The sequence below is a fragment of the Coregonus clupeaformis genome, unplaced genomic scaffold (genome assembly GCF_020615455.1).
Source record: "Coregonus clupeaformis isolate EN_2021a unplaced genomic scaffold, ASM2061545v1 scaf0620, whole genome shotgun sequence".
NCBI lineage: Eukaryota > Metazoa > Chordata > Actinopteri > Salmoniformes > Salmonidae > Coregonus > Coregonus clupeaformis.
The window spans coordinates 181,787-194,961 of NW_025534075.1; the positions used below are offsets into that span (position 1 = coordinate 181,787).

Genomic DNA, 13,175 nt, shown 5'->3' on the forward strand with positions numbered 1-13,175 from the left:
ACTCTCCCTACATCTGCCACTGGGATGTCTCCCTTCCAGTGCCTGTATGGCTACCAACCTCCCTTGTTCCCTTCTCAGGAGAAGGAGCTCTCAGTGCCTTCTGTTCAGGCCCATATTCGTCGTTGCCACCGGACCTGGCATCGGGCCAGAAAGGCACTCCTTAGAGTTTCGGACCGGTATCAGCTCCAGGCGAATCGTCGCCGGATCCCCGCTCCCACCTATACCATCGGAGATAGGGTCTGGTTGGCCACACGGGATCTTCCTTTACGGACTGAGTCTAGGAAGTTGTTACCGAAGTTCATTGGTCCGTTTGTGGTGGAGAAGGTGATCAATCCGGTGGCAGTTCGACTCAAACTCCCGAGGACGCTCAGAGTCCATCCCACTTTTCATGTCTCCTGCCTCAAGCCTGTTTTCCTCAGTCCTCTGTTGCCTCCTCCGCCTCCTCCTCCTCCTCCTCCTCCTCGGATGATCGGAGGTGGTCCTGCCTACACGGTGCGACGCATCATGGATTCCAGACGGCGGGGCCGGGGTTTCCAGTATCTCGTGGACTGGGAGGGGTATGGTCCTGAAGAGAGGAGTTGGATTCCGCGGCGACAGATCCTAGATGCTGACCTCATCCGTGACTTCTACCGCCTCCATCCTGGCGCTCCGGGGAGTCCGCCCGGTGGCGTTCGTCGGAGGGGGGGTACTGTAACGATCCCGGCAGTCTGAGTCGGGTCCTGTCTGTGGACTTGTTTTTCTGCTCGTGATCTCCAGTTTCCCGAGGGTTCTGGAACGCTCCGGGGAGCTCTCTTGATTTCCGCACCTGCATCCCATCAGCAATCTGCACACCTGGTCCTGATCATCACCCTTCTTAGGCTCTGGCCTAACTTCCATTCCCTGCCGGATCGTTAGCCATGAACAGTAGGTTTACCAGAGTATCAGTCTTAGAGCTTCTAGCGTTAGTTTTGTTGTTTTGCACCTTGTTGGTTTGTTGTTTACTTACCTCCGTTTTGTTCCATCTGCAGTCACTCGTCCGGAACCTTCATCCAACCTCTGCCTGGTGGTCGGCGGCTGCCGAGCCATGATTGGATCAACCACTGCACCCCTAACAACTAATCAACGCCGCCCGCTCTGTTCCCTGGATTATTCAGCATCACTCTTGAATTTGTAAATAAACACTCACCTTCGTTTCAACTTACCTTGTCCTGGTCTGCTTCTGGGTTCTGGCTTTGTAACTCGTGACACCCAGATCGAGGGAGATTATCAGTGGTCTTGTATGTCTTCCATTTCCTAATAATTGCTCCCACAGTTGATTTCTTCAAACCAAGCTGCTTACCTATTGCAGATTCAGTCTTCCCAGCCTGGTGCAGGTCTACAATTTTGTTTCTGGTGTCCTTTGACAGCTCTTTGGTCTTGGCCATAGTGGAGTTTGGAGTGTGACTGTTTGAGGTTGTGGACAGGTGTATTTTATACTGATAACAAGTTGAAACAGGTGCCATTAATACAGGTAACGAGTGGAGGACAGAGGAGCCTCTTAAAGAAGAAGTTACAGGTCTGTGAGAGCCAGAAATCTTGCTTGTTTGTAGGTGACCAAATACTTATTTTCCACCATCATTTGCAAATAAATTCATTAAAAATCCTACAATGTGATTTTCTGGATTTTCTTTCCTCAATTTGTCTGTCATAGTTGACGTGTACCTATGATGAAAATTACAGGCCTCTCTCATCTTTTTAAGTGGGAGAACTTGCACAATTGGTGGCTGACTAAATACTTTTTTCCCCCACTGTAGATCCTCATCAAGGATCTGCAGTGAAGAGAATCATTTTGTGGAATAGACACTGGCTGGAATGCGATTTTAACCAATCAGCATTCAGGATTAGAACCAACTGTTGTATAAAAACAGGCATATAACACCGGATCCGGAAGTTCAAATATGGTCGTTAGCTAAAGCAAAAAAAGAGTGCTTCTGCCCCTCTTGCTTGGGAAACTACTCTGGCTCCCCAAGCCCGCTAGTGGATATATACTGACTACACAAACGACTACACCCACGAACATGCAAGCGGGTAGATCTACACATGTAAACCCTGCAGCCACCTTCATGCTTTGAACACACCAACTGTGTTTTGCGCAAAATAGTATGCAGCATCATCTAGATATGTGTGCAACAAAAGTTCAACATTCACCTTCTGCTACCAGTTCGATAAATCCAACGTTGCACCACACAGAACGTCCTACAACTGCCTCTGGAACGCAATGCTGTAAAAAAAAAACGCAGCGTTCCATTTAAAATTAATGTACTTCTGTTGTACCAAAACGCAAAACACAGTCGGTGTGTTCGAAGCGTTAGAGATGTCTTCAAAAAAGAGCAACTTGCTCATACTTTGCGTCCTTTTCCACCACTGTAGGTAGGGGCATATTTTAGGATATTCCAGAGGGCCCGCAACACACCAACCTCCTGAGTTTTCATAACACTTACTATAAGCATAAAAATATAAGAAAATAAATTAACGATTGGCAATATGTGGGCATGCAGGACACAACAGAACGGGGGAGTCGATTATTAAACAACTAATTAACGGACGTCGCTTCAATTACTTGAATTGCATTTAGCTTTTTTGTGTGTGTGAGCCCAACGCACTGCTTCTCTAGAGAAATCAAATCATTCAAGTCAGAAATCAAGTCAAGAACTGTGGGACGTTGGGCTAACGGGAGTTGTAGGTTTTATTAAGCAAATATTTAACCTAGTTCAACTCAGAAACGTGGTAATTAACTACAATGACCACAATCCATTTTGATATCTGTTTAGAACATATTTCCTTGATGTACTTCTCCCCAACAAACCGCTGCTTTACTTACAAAGGTAAAACAAGATTGCAAGAGAACAGGGACTACCACAGCAGTCAAATCTTTTCGATGTTTTTTGTGTACATTTTGAGAAACTGTCTTTGTTTTCCAGCTCTTTTGTTGTGTAGACTACTTGCGCTCTGTCCCAACTGCTGTATGGAATGTTGACCGATGCACTTCAGCAGGCTGCCTTGCTTGCATAGATCTCTTACTGCTTGCGACGCACAGATTCCAATCCAAGCTTGAACTGATATACCTCCTTATTTAGCTACTAAAATTAAAATGAAATTACTGCACGCATTATGTTAATTTCTTAAAAGCTTTATGGGAAAATATAATAGTAATATTTTCAGGGTCAAATTCAGGTGCAACTAATTATTTATGGAAATGCTATAAAAATTGGGTTTTGTAAATCCTGGTGGTATTATATTAAAATAATAGACATAGGCCTACGTGTTATTTGTTCAATTCTGAAAACAAATTTAGCCATAATATTGGCAGACTAAATAGCCTTGGTTTCTCAAATGACTGCCTCGCCTGGTTCACCAACTACTTCTCAGATAGAGTTAAATGTGTCAAATCGGAGGGCCTGTTGTCTGAACCTATGGCAGTCTCTATGGGGGTGCCACAGGGTTCAATTCTTGGGCCGACTCTTTTCTCTGTGTATATCAATGATGTCGCTCTTGCTGCTGGTGACTCTCAGATCCACCTCTACGCAGAGGACACCATTTTGTATACATCTGGCCCTTCATTGGACACTGTGTTAACAAACCTCCAAACGAGCTTCAATGCCATACAACACTCCTTCAGTAGCCTCCAACTGCTCTTAAACACTAGTAAAACTAAATGCATGCTCTTCAATCGAACGCTGCTGGCACCCGCCCACCCGACTAGAATCACTACTCTCGACGGGTCTGACCTAGAGTATGTGGACAACTACAAATACCTAGGTGTCTGGTTAGACTGTAAACTCTCCTTCCAGACTCACATTAAGAATCTCCAATCCAAAGTTAAATCTAGAATCGGCTTCCTATTTCGCAACAAAGCCTCCTTCACTCATGCTGCCAAACATGCCCTCGTAAAACTGACTATCCTACCGATCCTTGACTTCGGCGATGTCATTTACAAAATAGCCTCCAACACTCTACGCAGCAAAATGGATGTAGTCTATCACAGTGCCATCCGTTTTGTCTCCAAAGCCCCATACACTACCCACCACTGTGACCTGTACGCTCTTGTTGGCTGGTCCTCACTACATGTTCGTCGTCAAACCCACTGGCTCCAGGCCATCTATAAATCACTGCTAGGCAAATCCCCGCCTTATCTTAGCTCATTGGTCACCATAGCAGCATCCACTCGTAGTCTGCGCTCCAGCAGGTATATCTCACTGGTCATCCCCAAAGCCAACACCTCCTTTGGCCGCCATTCCTTCCAGTTCTCTGCTGCCAATGACTGGAACGAATTGCAAAAACCTCTGAAGCTGGAGACTCTTATCTCCCTCACTAACTTTAAGCATCAGTTGTCAGAGCACCTTACCGATCACTGCACCTGTACACAGCCCATCTGAAATTAGCCCACCCAACTACCTCATCCCTATATTGTTATTTATTTTGCTCTTTTGCACCCCAGTATCTCTATTTGCACATAATCTCTTGCACATCTAGCATTCCAGTGTTAATACTAATTGTAATTATTTTGCACTATAGCCTATTTATTGCCTTACCTCCATAACTTGCTACATTTGCACACACTGTATATATATATTCTGTTGTATTTTTTGACTTTGTTTTTTCCCCCCCCTCTGTGTTGATGTTTTTATCGCACTGCTTTGCTTTATCTTGGCCAGGTCGCAGTTGTAAATGAGAACTTGTTCTCAACTGGCTTACCTGGTTAAATAAAGGTTAAATTTAAATAAAAAAAAAATAATAATAATAATAGAACTTCAAAACAGCATTAAGTGTAACAGAAGAAAATGGTGCACCACAATAAACAGTGCAATTAGCTAACGCATAAAATATTACCATTAGATGCCAACACACACAGCAAGCTACCAGATATCATTAATTAAACAACCATTATTTAATTGTATTGCATTTTTACTGCATTTTAATGGCAGTGCATTTTTGGAAGGGTACCCTGTATTATTGTGCATGTTTATCTTTAATGCTGGTAGCCTAGAACAAATGTTATGGAAGTGAATGTGCACTTTTCAATTGGGTGGACTGCAACTACGAAAACTACTGCCATAGCCTGTAGTAAACGCAAAAGCATGTATAGCGTCGGAGATTCTCTAAATGAGGGACTATCTCTGACAGCTATAGGGGGAAAAAAATACTTTTTAATGACCTAGCAAATTCCCATGACTTAGGGTGAAATATATCACATTTATTTGTTTTTAAAAATTGTTATTTCATCACCTGCCAAATAAAAACCTCAAATGGCCCTACTCCTGAAAAAGTTAATCAGGCCAGGTAAGCTGAAGTGGACTCGGCCAGGGTACCATTAGAGAGTCCAGAGTAATATAATTCTGCCGGACTTGGGAAAAGCTCATACCGCATGAAGCCCCCCTGAGTCCGAGTCCATGTCGAGTCCCTCCAGTCTCGGATTAGGCCCAAGCCCAGCATGTTGACTGGGTACAGTATGCCATGAGACCCTAACCCGTTTTGGTGCTCTCTGCCAACCATTGTTTGCCAAGTGTGCTAAGTTGAATCATGCAAACCCTGCTGAAAAAGAACATTACTCCAATTGTTATAATTGTAATGGTTCTAGTGTCTTATATGGAATGGGTGCATGGCCCACAAACACTATGCCCATGTTTTATATAGATTGGATAACTGGTCAGTAATTCAATCAGATTTCAACCAAAAACCAGATATCAACCAAAATAAGACGTATTTTTCATGACATCAAATAGACGTCATGAAAAAGATGTCTTAATCTGTTTGTGATCTGGTTATAAAGACATCCCAACCAGATTTCAACCAGTAAAATACGTCTTTATCACGCCGTATGCCCACTGGGACTGCCCCCTCTCACTGAAGCCATGAAGTTCATGGCCAACCTGCCATACTGCATGCTGTTTCCAGAAAGCAGCACCCCCCATTATAGTGAATGAGAAAATGTTCATCTTTGTGGTCAATATTCATGTTTTTTTTTTTTTGGGGGGGGGGATAATCATGGTACCAATAATTGCTTCTATTACACCAGATGTAACTTTATGTGCTTGAACCGATTATTAAAAAATCGCACACATATGTCTCCTGAGTGGCGCAGTGGTCTAAGGCACTGCATCGCAGTGCTAGCTGTGCCACTAGAGATCCTGGTTCGAATCCAGGCTCTGTCGTAGCCGGCCGTGACCGGGAGACCCATGGGGCGGCGCGCAATTGGCCCAGCGTCGTCCAGGGTAGGGGAGGGAATGGCCGGCAGGGATGTAGCTCAGTTGATAGAGCATGGCGTTTGCAACGCCAGGGTTGTGGGTTCGATTCCCACAGGGGGTATGGAAAAAATAATAATAATGTAAGTCGCTCTGGATAAGAGCGTCTGCTAAATGTAAATGTAAATGTTGCTAATTTAGTTGCTACCACCAGCCTGCAGTACCCCTGTTGGCCTTCAACTTGAGATACTGGCCGTGTCAGAATACCCGTACCAGAAGTACATTAATTTCCAATAGAACGCTGCGTTTGCCTTGCAACATTACAGAGGCAGTTGCAGTGCGTTCTGTGTGGTGCATACGTTGGAACGTATGCGTCAAACTGTATGTGTAGATGGCTTGACAGAAATGGCAGCAGAAGGTGAATGTTGAACTTTTGTTGCACACATATCCAGATGATGCTGCGTACTATTTTGCGCAGTGACGCTATCGTTGTGATCAAGGCGCAACACCTCGATCAGACCAACAGCGTTACGCTTTGAACCCACCGACTGCGTCATTGCGCAAAATAGTATGCAGCATCATCTAGCTATGTGTGCAACAAAAGTTCAACATTCACCTTCTGCTACCATTTCTGTCAACCCGTTTACGCATACAGTTTGATGCATATGTTAGATAAATCCAACGGATGAACCACACAGAATGCACTGCAACTGCCTCTGCAACGCAATGCTGCAAGGCAAACGCAGCGTTCCGTTGGAAATTAATGTACTTCTGCTGTACCAAAACACAATGACGCAGTCGGTGTGTTCGAAGCGTTAATGCATCAATGCTGCGTAATAAATTCTACAGTTAAACTTTTTTCATGATGTCATCCAACATCTGTACTGAATATGTGTGCAAAAGTTCAACATTCACCTTCTGCTACTATTTGTGTGAAGTCTCCGCATGCAATTTGATGCATACACCGAATGTGCCACACAGAACGCACTGCAACGCAATTCTGCAAGGCAAATGCAACATTCCATTGGAAATGAATGTACTTCTGTTGTACCAAAACAAGATGACGCTGTTGGTCTGACGCCTCGAACACACTGAGTGTCATTGCGCTAAATGGTATGCAGCATCATCTGGATATGTGTGCAAAAAAAGTTCAACATTCACCTTGTTACCATTTCTGTCAAGTGTCTACGCATACAATGATGCATACGTTCGATTTATCCAAAGACAGTAATACTCAGTCTTGTATCAGCAACAGTCTGTGTGTCTCTTCTACAGTCTGTGGTGGCAATTCCAGGCCACCAACATTGTAGTTAACAGATTATTAGATTGCCATATCACAATGATTGGGTGGGTTCCTGCAATGCCAAACACCACTTCTGCATTATAGATCGAGGAAATCTGAGACACCAGAGTAGTGCCTCTTCTCGTGGCGTTTTCTGTCTCCATCTTGGGAGAAGCCTTGTCCGCAGACAGAGCATTGGTATGGTTTCTCTCCAGAGTGAACTAGCATGTGTATCTTCAGTGTATGTTTTTCGAAAGAATCGTTTTTCACAGTATCTGCACTGGTGATTTCTCTCTCCAGTATGAACCCTCCTCACGTGTCTCACCATGCCATCTCTGCGAGTGAAAGTCTTTCCGCATTCCAAACAAGGATAGGTTGCTCTTTCTCCAGAAGTATTATGTGTTAGTATGTGTCTTTGGTACGATTTTGTATATGGAAAACTCTTCCCACACACAGTGCAGTGATACGGTGTCTCTCCAGTGTGTACTCGCATGTGTGTTTTCATGTTGCGACACTCCTTCCCGCATATTGTGCAGAGAAACTTTTGTCTTTTGCTCAAATGTGTTCTCCTGTGTCTTTCTAAACTTTTCTTGTGTGTTAGCTGATGTTTTTCAAGCTGCTTCAATCGGACAAAGCTTTTCACACAGTCAGAGCAGCGGAAATTACGTTCCTCCTTCATATGTGTTTTTTGGTGCAATTTAAGATTATCTAATCGAGCAAAACTTTTTTCACAGTCAGGGCAGTTGTAAGGCTTCTCTCCTGTATGTGTTCGCTGATGTCTTATAAGACAACTCTCTTGTTTAAAGCTCTTACCACAGTCGGAGCAGACATATGGCTTCTCTACAGTACTGAAACTCTCGGTCCAGTCATCAGAAGTATTTTCAGGATCCTTTTCATTCTCCTGCGTTTTTTGGGGTAGTTGCAGTTTTTCTGAGTGTTGATTCTTTCTAACTGAACTTTTGCAAGGCAGGTCTTTGCCTGGCTGTAACTGGACAATTTTTCCCCCTGGTGTTCTAGTTCGAATTTTACTCTTCTGCCTGCCTTTGCTGGCTGTTCTCTGCTGTGTGTGCACACTGTCTACATTCAGTTCAGTTTGATGGTTATGTGTGACATTATGTTCCTCTTTCATATGTATTTTGTTGTGTAATTTAAGCTTATCTAATCGAGCAAAACTTTTGTCCCAAACAGGGCAGCGTTGAGGCTTCTCTCCGGTATGTAATCGCTGGTGTCTTATAAGATCCCTCACTTTTCTAAAACTCTTACTGCAGTCGGAGCAGTAGTGTGGCTTCTCTCCTCCAGGATTGAAACCCTCGATCCACTCATCAGAGTCATCAGTATCTAGGGGCTCCTCTTCCTTCTCCTGCATTGTTTTGCTATGTGATGGTGTTCTCTTTCCTGGTTCTCTAGCTTGTACTTTCCTCTGCTGTCTTTTGCTCCCTCTAACTTTTCTGAATGTTCTCTGCTGTGTGCGCACACTGTCTACATTTGCCGCACTGCTGGCAGTTTTGAAAGTATTCTCCAGCAGGTCCTGTTGCTTTTCCACAAGTTCAATTTGACGAATGCGTGTGACAGCTTTATCCAGTGTTAGTTCTGGGTCCATTTGTAATTGCTCGGACAGTCTTCTGTCACGTAAGCCTGCAACTAGTCTGTCTCTTATCATCTCACTAAGCAGAGCTCCATAACTGCAATGTTCTGACAAACAATGAAGTGCAGTGATAAAATCATCAGCTGTCTCTCCTGCTTCTTGTTGTCTTTGGTTGAATTTAGTTCGTTCTAATATTACATTCCTCCTAACTGCCAAATGTCCATCTTGCTTCTCATTATTAGAACTGGGGAAGTGTTCCTGCTCGATCAGGTTGTCTTCTTGCAGATCTTCTGGGATGTCCATCTCCTCTGCCTGGAAATACATTTAAAATAGCAGAATTACTAGTAGGCCTAACTAGTATCGTTAGTTCTCTAAAACAACAATAATTTTGTAATAGATAATATAGCCTACTTTTCGATATGGTTAAAGTCCGAATTACAATAGATAGCATACAATAAATGGCAAAACAAATAACCTAGGTTTACATATCTTTACAATAGTAGGTAGTTCTAATATTTTGAAATACCTAACAGTATCAACATGATAATGTTGATTTGTTTGTCATTAGGTCTAGAGATCACCATGATATAGCATATTGATTGCATAGGCTAGTGATCTAGGCTAGAGAAGGTTCATTGACAGTAGTAGTCTTTACCTGTGGATAGTCTGACTCTGTCTCCTTGTGTTTTATGATGCCAGACTAGCCAGGACAGTGTGGTGAGTATTTCTGGTTGTATTACTGATGCTGCATCCCCACTCAACATGATACTTTTTTGTTTGTCATTAGTTCTAGAGATCACTATAGCATAAGCTATCCAGTGGACATACGACGTGATAAAGATGTATTTATCTGGTTGAAATCTGGTCGGGACGTCTTATAACCAGATCACAACAAGATTAAGACTTATTTTAATATTTTTGATGTCATTAAAAATATATCTGGTTATATCTGGTTTTTGGTTGAAATCTGATTGAACTACTAACCAGTTATCTAAATGCTACTCAATTAATAGACACCAATCTATATAAACAAGTGCATAGTGTTTGTGGGCCATGCATCCATTGGATATGAGACACTAGAACCATTACAATTATTACAATTGGAGTAATGTTCTTTTTCAGCAGCGTTTGCATTATTCAGCTTAGCACAGTTGGCAGAGTGCACCAAAGCGGGTTAGGGTCTCGTGGCATACTGTACCCAGTCAACACACTGGGCTCTGGCCTATTCCGTTTGAGACCTATAGCTATCAGAGATGGTCCCTAATTTAGAGAATCTCTGATGCTATTACTGCTTTTACCACAGTGTTTTTCGTAGTTAAAGTCCAACCAATTGAAATGCACATTCACTTCCATAACATTTGTTCTAGGCTACCAGCATGTACAGTACCAGTCAAAAGTTTGGACACACCTACTCATTTTTACTATTTTCTACATTGTAGAATAATAGTGAAGACATCCGAACTATGAAATAACACATATGGAATCATGTAGTAACCAAAACAGTGTTAAACAAATCAAAATATATTTTATATTTGAGATTCTTCAAAGAAGCCACCCTCTTGCACACTCTTGGCATTCTCTCAACCAGCTTCATGAAGTAGTCATTTTCTTCAATTGTTATGCTTATTGTAAGTGTCATGAAAAGCCAGAAAACTCAGGAGGCTAATGTGTTGCGATCCCTCTGGAATGTCCTAAAATATGCCCCTGACCTCCGTGGTGGAGGGGGACGCAAAGTATGTATATGAGCAAGTTGCTCTTTTAAAGACATCTCTAAGCTATAACTGCCACAAACTTGTTCAACTAGTAGCATGAAAATAAATACCGTTAGCCAGCTGAGTCTACAAAGTTTATTCAGGAATGTCCTTCTCTAGTTCTTTTAAAATCTCAAAATGATAAAGTTGTAATGCGCTGATTCTCTTCACTGCAGATCTGACCCATCACACCACTCTTCAAGAAGACCACTACGCTCCAGATCACCTTCTGTGCTCAGATTTGTTTTTGCCATTGCTTGATCTATTTTAAATGTAAGAATATGTTGCAGATTTCAACTTGAATTGGTGCCCTTGGAAACAAATAGAAATGTAATTAACGTTTTCAATATCCAACTTCATCCTCAGCAATACTTTTTACAGAAGGTAATAAGCTGTAGTCAGGTGGTCATTACTAGGTTATGATGGTCTTAACTATGACCAGTAGGTGGTCAGAATTATTACCAGCTGGTCAGATCAGTCAGAATGATGACCAACTGGTCATATAGTGGTCAGAAAAATACGTGATTCTGGTCAGTAAAAATATGTAAAACCTTCATTTTCAACCAGTTTGAGACCAGAATAAGACGTCATAAAAATAGTAATATTGAAGTATATTCAACCAGGTTTTGTCCACTGGGTAGTGATCTAGGCTAGAGAAGTTTATTTACAGTAGAAGTGGTCTTTACCTTTGGATAGTTTGACTCTGTCTCATTGTGTTTTATGAACCCAGACAGTGTGGTGAGTATTTGTGGTTGTATTCCTGATGCTGCATCCCCACTCTTCCCCTTCATTTTCCTCCTCAGTCTAACGTCTCTCTCAGTGTCCTCTATTTCTTCCTGCAAATGTGTTATTCTACTCTCAGAGTTTGGGCTATCATATCTCCTTCCAGCTGTTGTTGGTCATGGTGAAGTCTTTATAGTCTTTCAATTAGGTGTTGTACACATTTGTGTACCTTCTAACCTCTTCAATTAGCGTTTCTTCAGAACTTGCAACATCTTGCATCCTATTTGGCATAGGAGTCATCAATATCTTCTTTGAGCTCCTCTTCGTCTCAGTTCTCCTGCATTTTTTTGGCCAGTCCTTCGTCCTCAAATTCCGCCATTTTCTGTGTGTGTTTTGTATCCCAACGGAAGGGAGTGCGGGTAAAACCAGAGGCTGCAAACCAAAGAAGTCTGCAGTATATTCTATACACAACAGTTTTGTCTGCTTTTGCTGATAGCAATTGAAGCTTTTGGTTAGATTTGATTGAAGTGAAAGAAAATAAAAAGGCCATTGTAAAAGCCATGCCTGTGCATGTGACTTTCCCAAAAGTCCGGTTAGGGTGATTTCTCGTCTCAGCTATCACGAATTGGTTTCCACCAATCAGAGTGGTCGAATGCAAATTGGGACTCTGACCCCTCCCACTCCAGGTCAGAGTGGCCAAAGCTTTTATAACTAAACCAAGATAGACCAAAGCCCGTCGTTTCAAACAGGAACAACAGAGTCATTACATTTACATTTACATTTTAGTCATTTAGCAGACGCTCTTATCCAGAGCGACTTACAGTTAGTGAAGGCTGCTGAGGGGAGGACGGCTCATAATGTCTGCAATGGCGCAAATGGAATGGCATCAAACACATGGAAACCATGTTTGATTTATTTGATACCATTCCACTGATTCCGCTCCAGCCATTACCACAAGCCACTATACAGCTACAGATGTAACAATGTAATTAGGCCACCAACCTCCTTTGGCCTAATTACATTGTTACATCTGTAGCTGTATAGTACTGCTACAGCTTATATACATTTCAGATACTCCGTGTCGTTTATAAGTGCCTGTATGTCATTGAATGCATGTGTTTTGCAGTAGATGTTATTGTTTAGAGATGGTTAATTCCTATAGCCTGAATGCGTACTTTACCGCTGCGTTTTCATAGTTCGCGCTACTGTTAAGCCATGGCCAAGTTTCATAGACTGTCCTCGGCGCTCCCGCATGCGCAGTAAAATGTATGACTCTGTGGCACCAGACACAGATCAGAGCTCCACCAGAGAGTGCCATAAATCTCACCTGTCTTAAGTAATTAGTTATCTCGCTCTCTGCGAGATATTTATACACACATTGCTGTAAATACTGTATTTATGCTGTTATGTGAATATCCCTGTATAGATGCTATGCCATTATTTCCTGTGTAGATATTCCTATTGCATAGCTTACAACATTGTATATTTGTTCTTACCTTTCAGAACCACAAGTCCATCCTATGCACAAAAATACTTATATGGTGTGTGTGTGCAACTGTGTGGTGGTGACCAAGATATAATAAACATTATCGGATATGCAAATCACATGCATGTTGAAATGTTGTAAAGTGCAT

The 13,175-nt window shown here is 42.4% G+C and overlaps 1 protein-coding gene across 1 annotated transcript; it reads right to left on the bottom strand.

The window, feature by feature from the left end:
• Nucleotides 1-2,010: 2,010 nt before the first annotated feature.
• Nucleotides 2,011-12,163, bottom strand: LOC123485235 (zinc finger protein 2 homolog). Its single transcript, XM_045216147.1, has 3 exons — nt 11,505-12,163; nt 7,709-9,379; nt 2,011-2,022 (listed from the first exon to the last, which is right to left on the bottom strand). Exons 1-3 carry the CDS (start codon nt 11,607-11,609, stop codon nt 2,011-2,013), a joined length of 1,788 nt encoding a protein of 595 aa, XP_045072082.1. The 5' UTR covers nt 11,610-12,163.
• Nucleotides 12,164-13,175: the final 1,012 nt, after the last annotated feature.

What these genes read in the sequence shown, in the direction of transcription:
- LOC123485235 (XM_045216147.1), bottom strand. Translation starts at nt 11,609, where the DNA reads ATGAAGGGGAAGAGTGGGGATGCAGCATCAGGAATACAACCACAAATA. An exon ending in CAGAGTCAAACTATCCAAAG is followed by an intron (nt 9,380 to 11,504) that starts GTAAAGACCACT and finishes ATGTATTTCCAG; the next exon opens with GCAGAGGAGATGGACATCCC.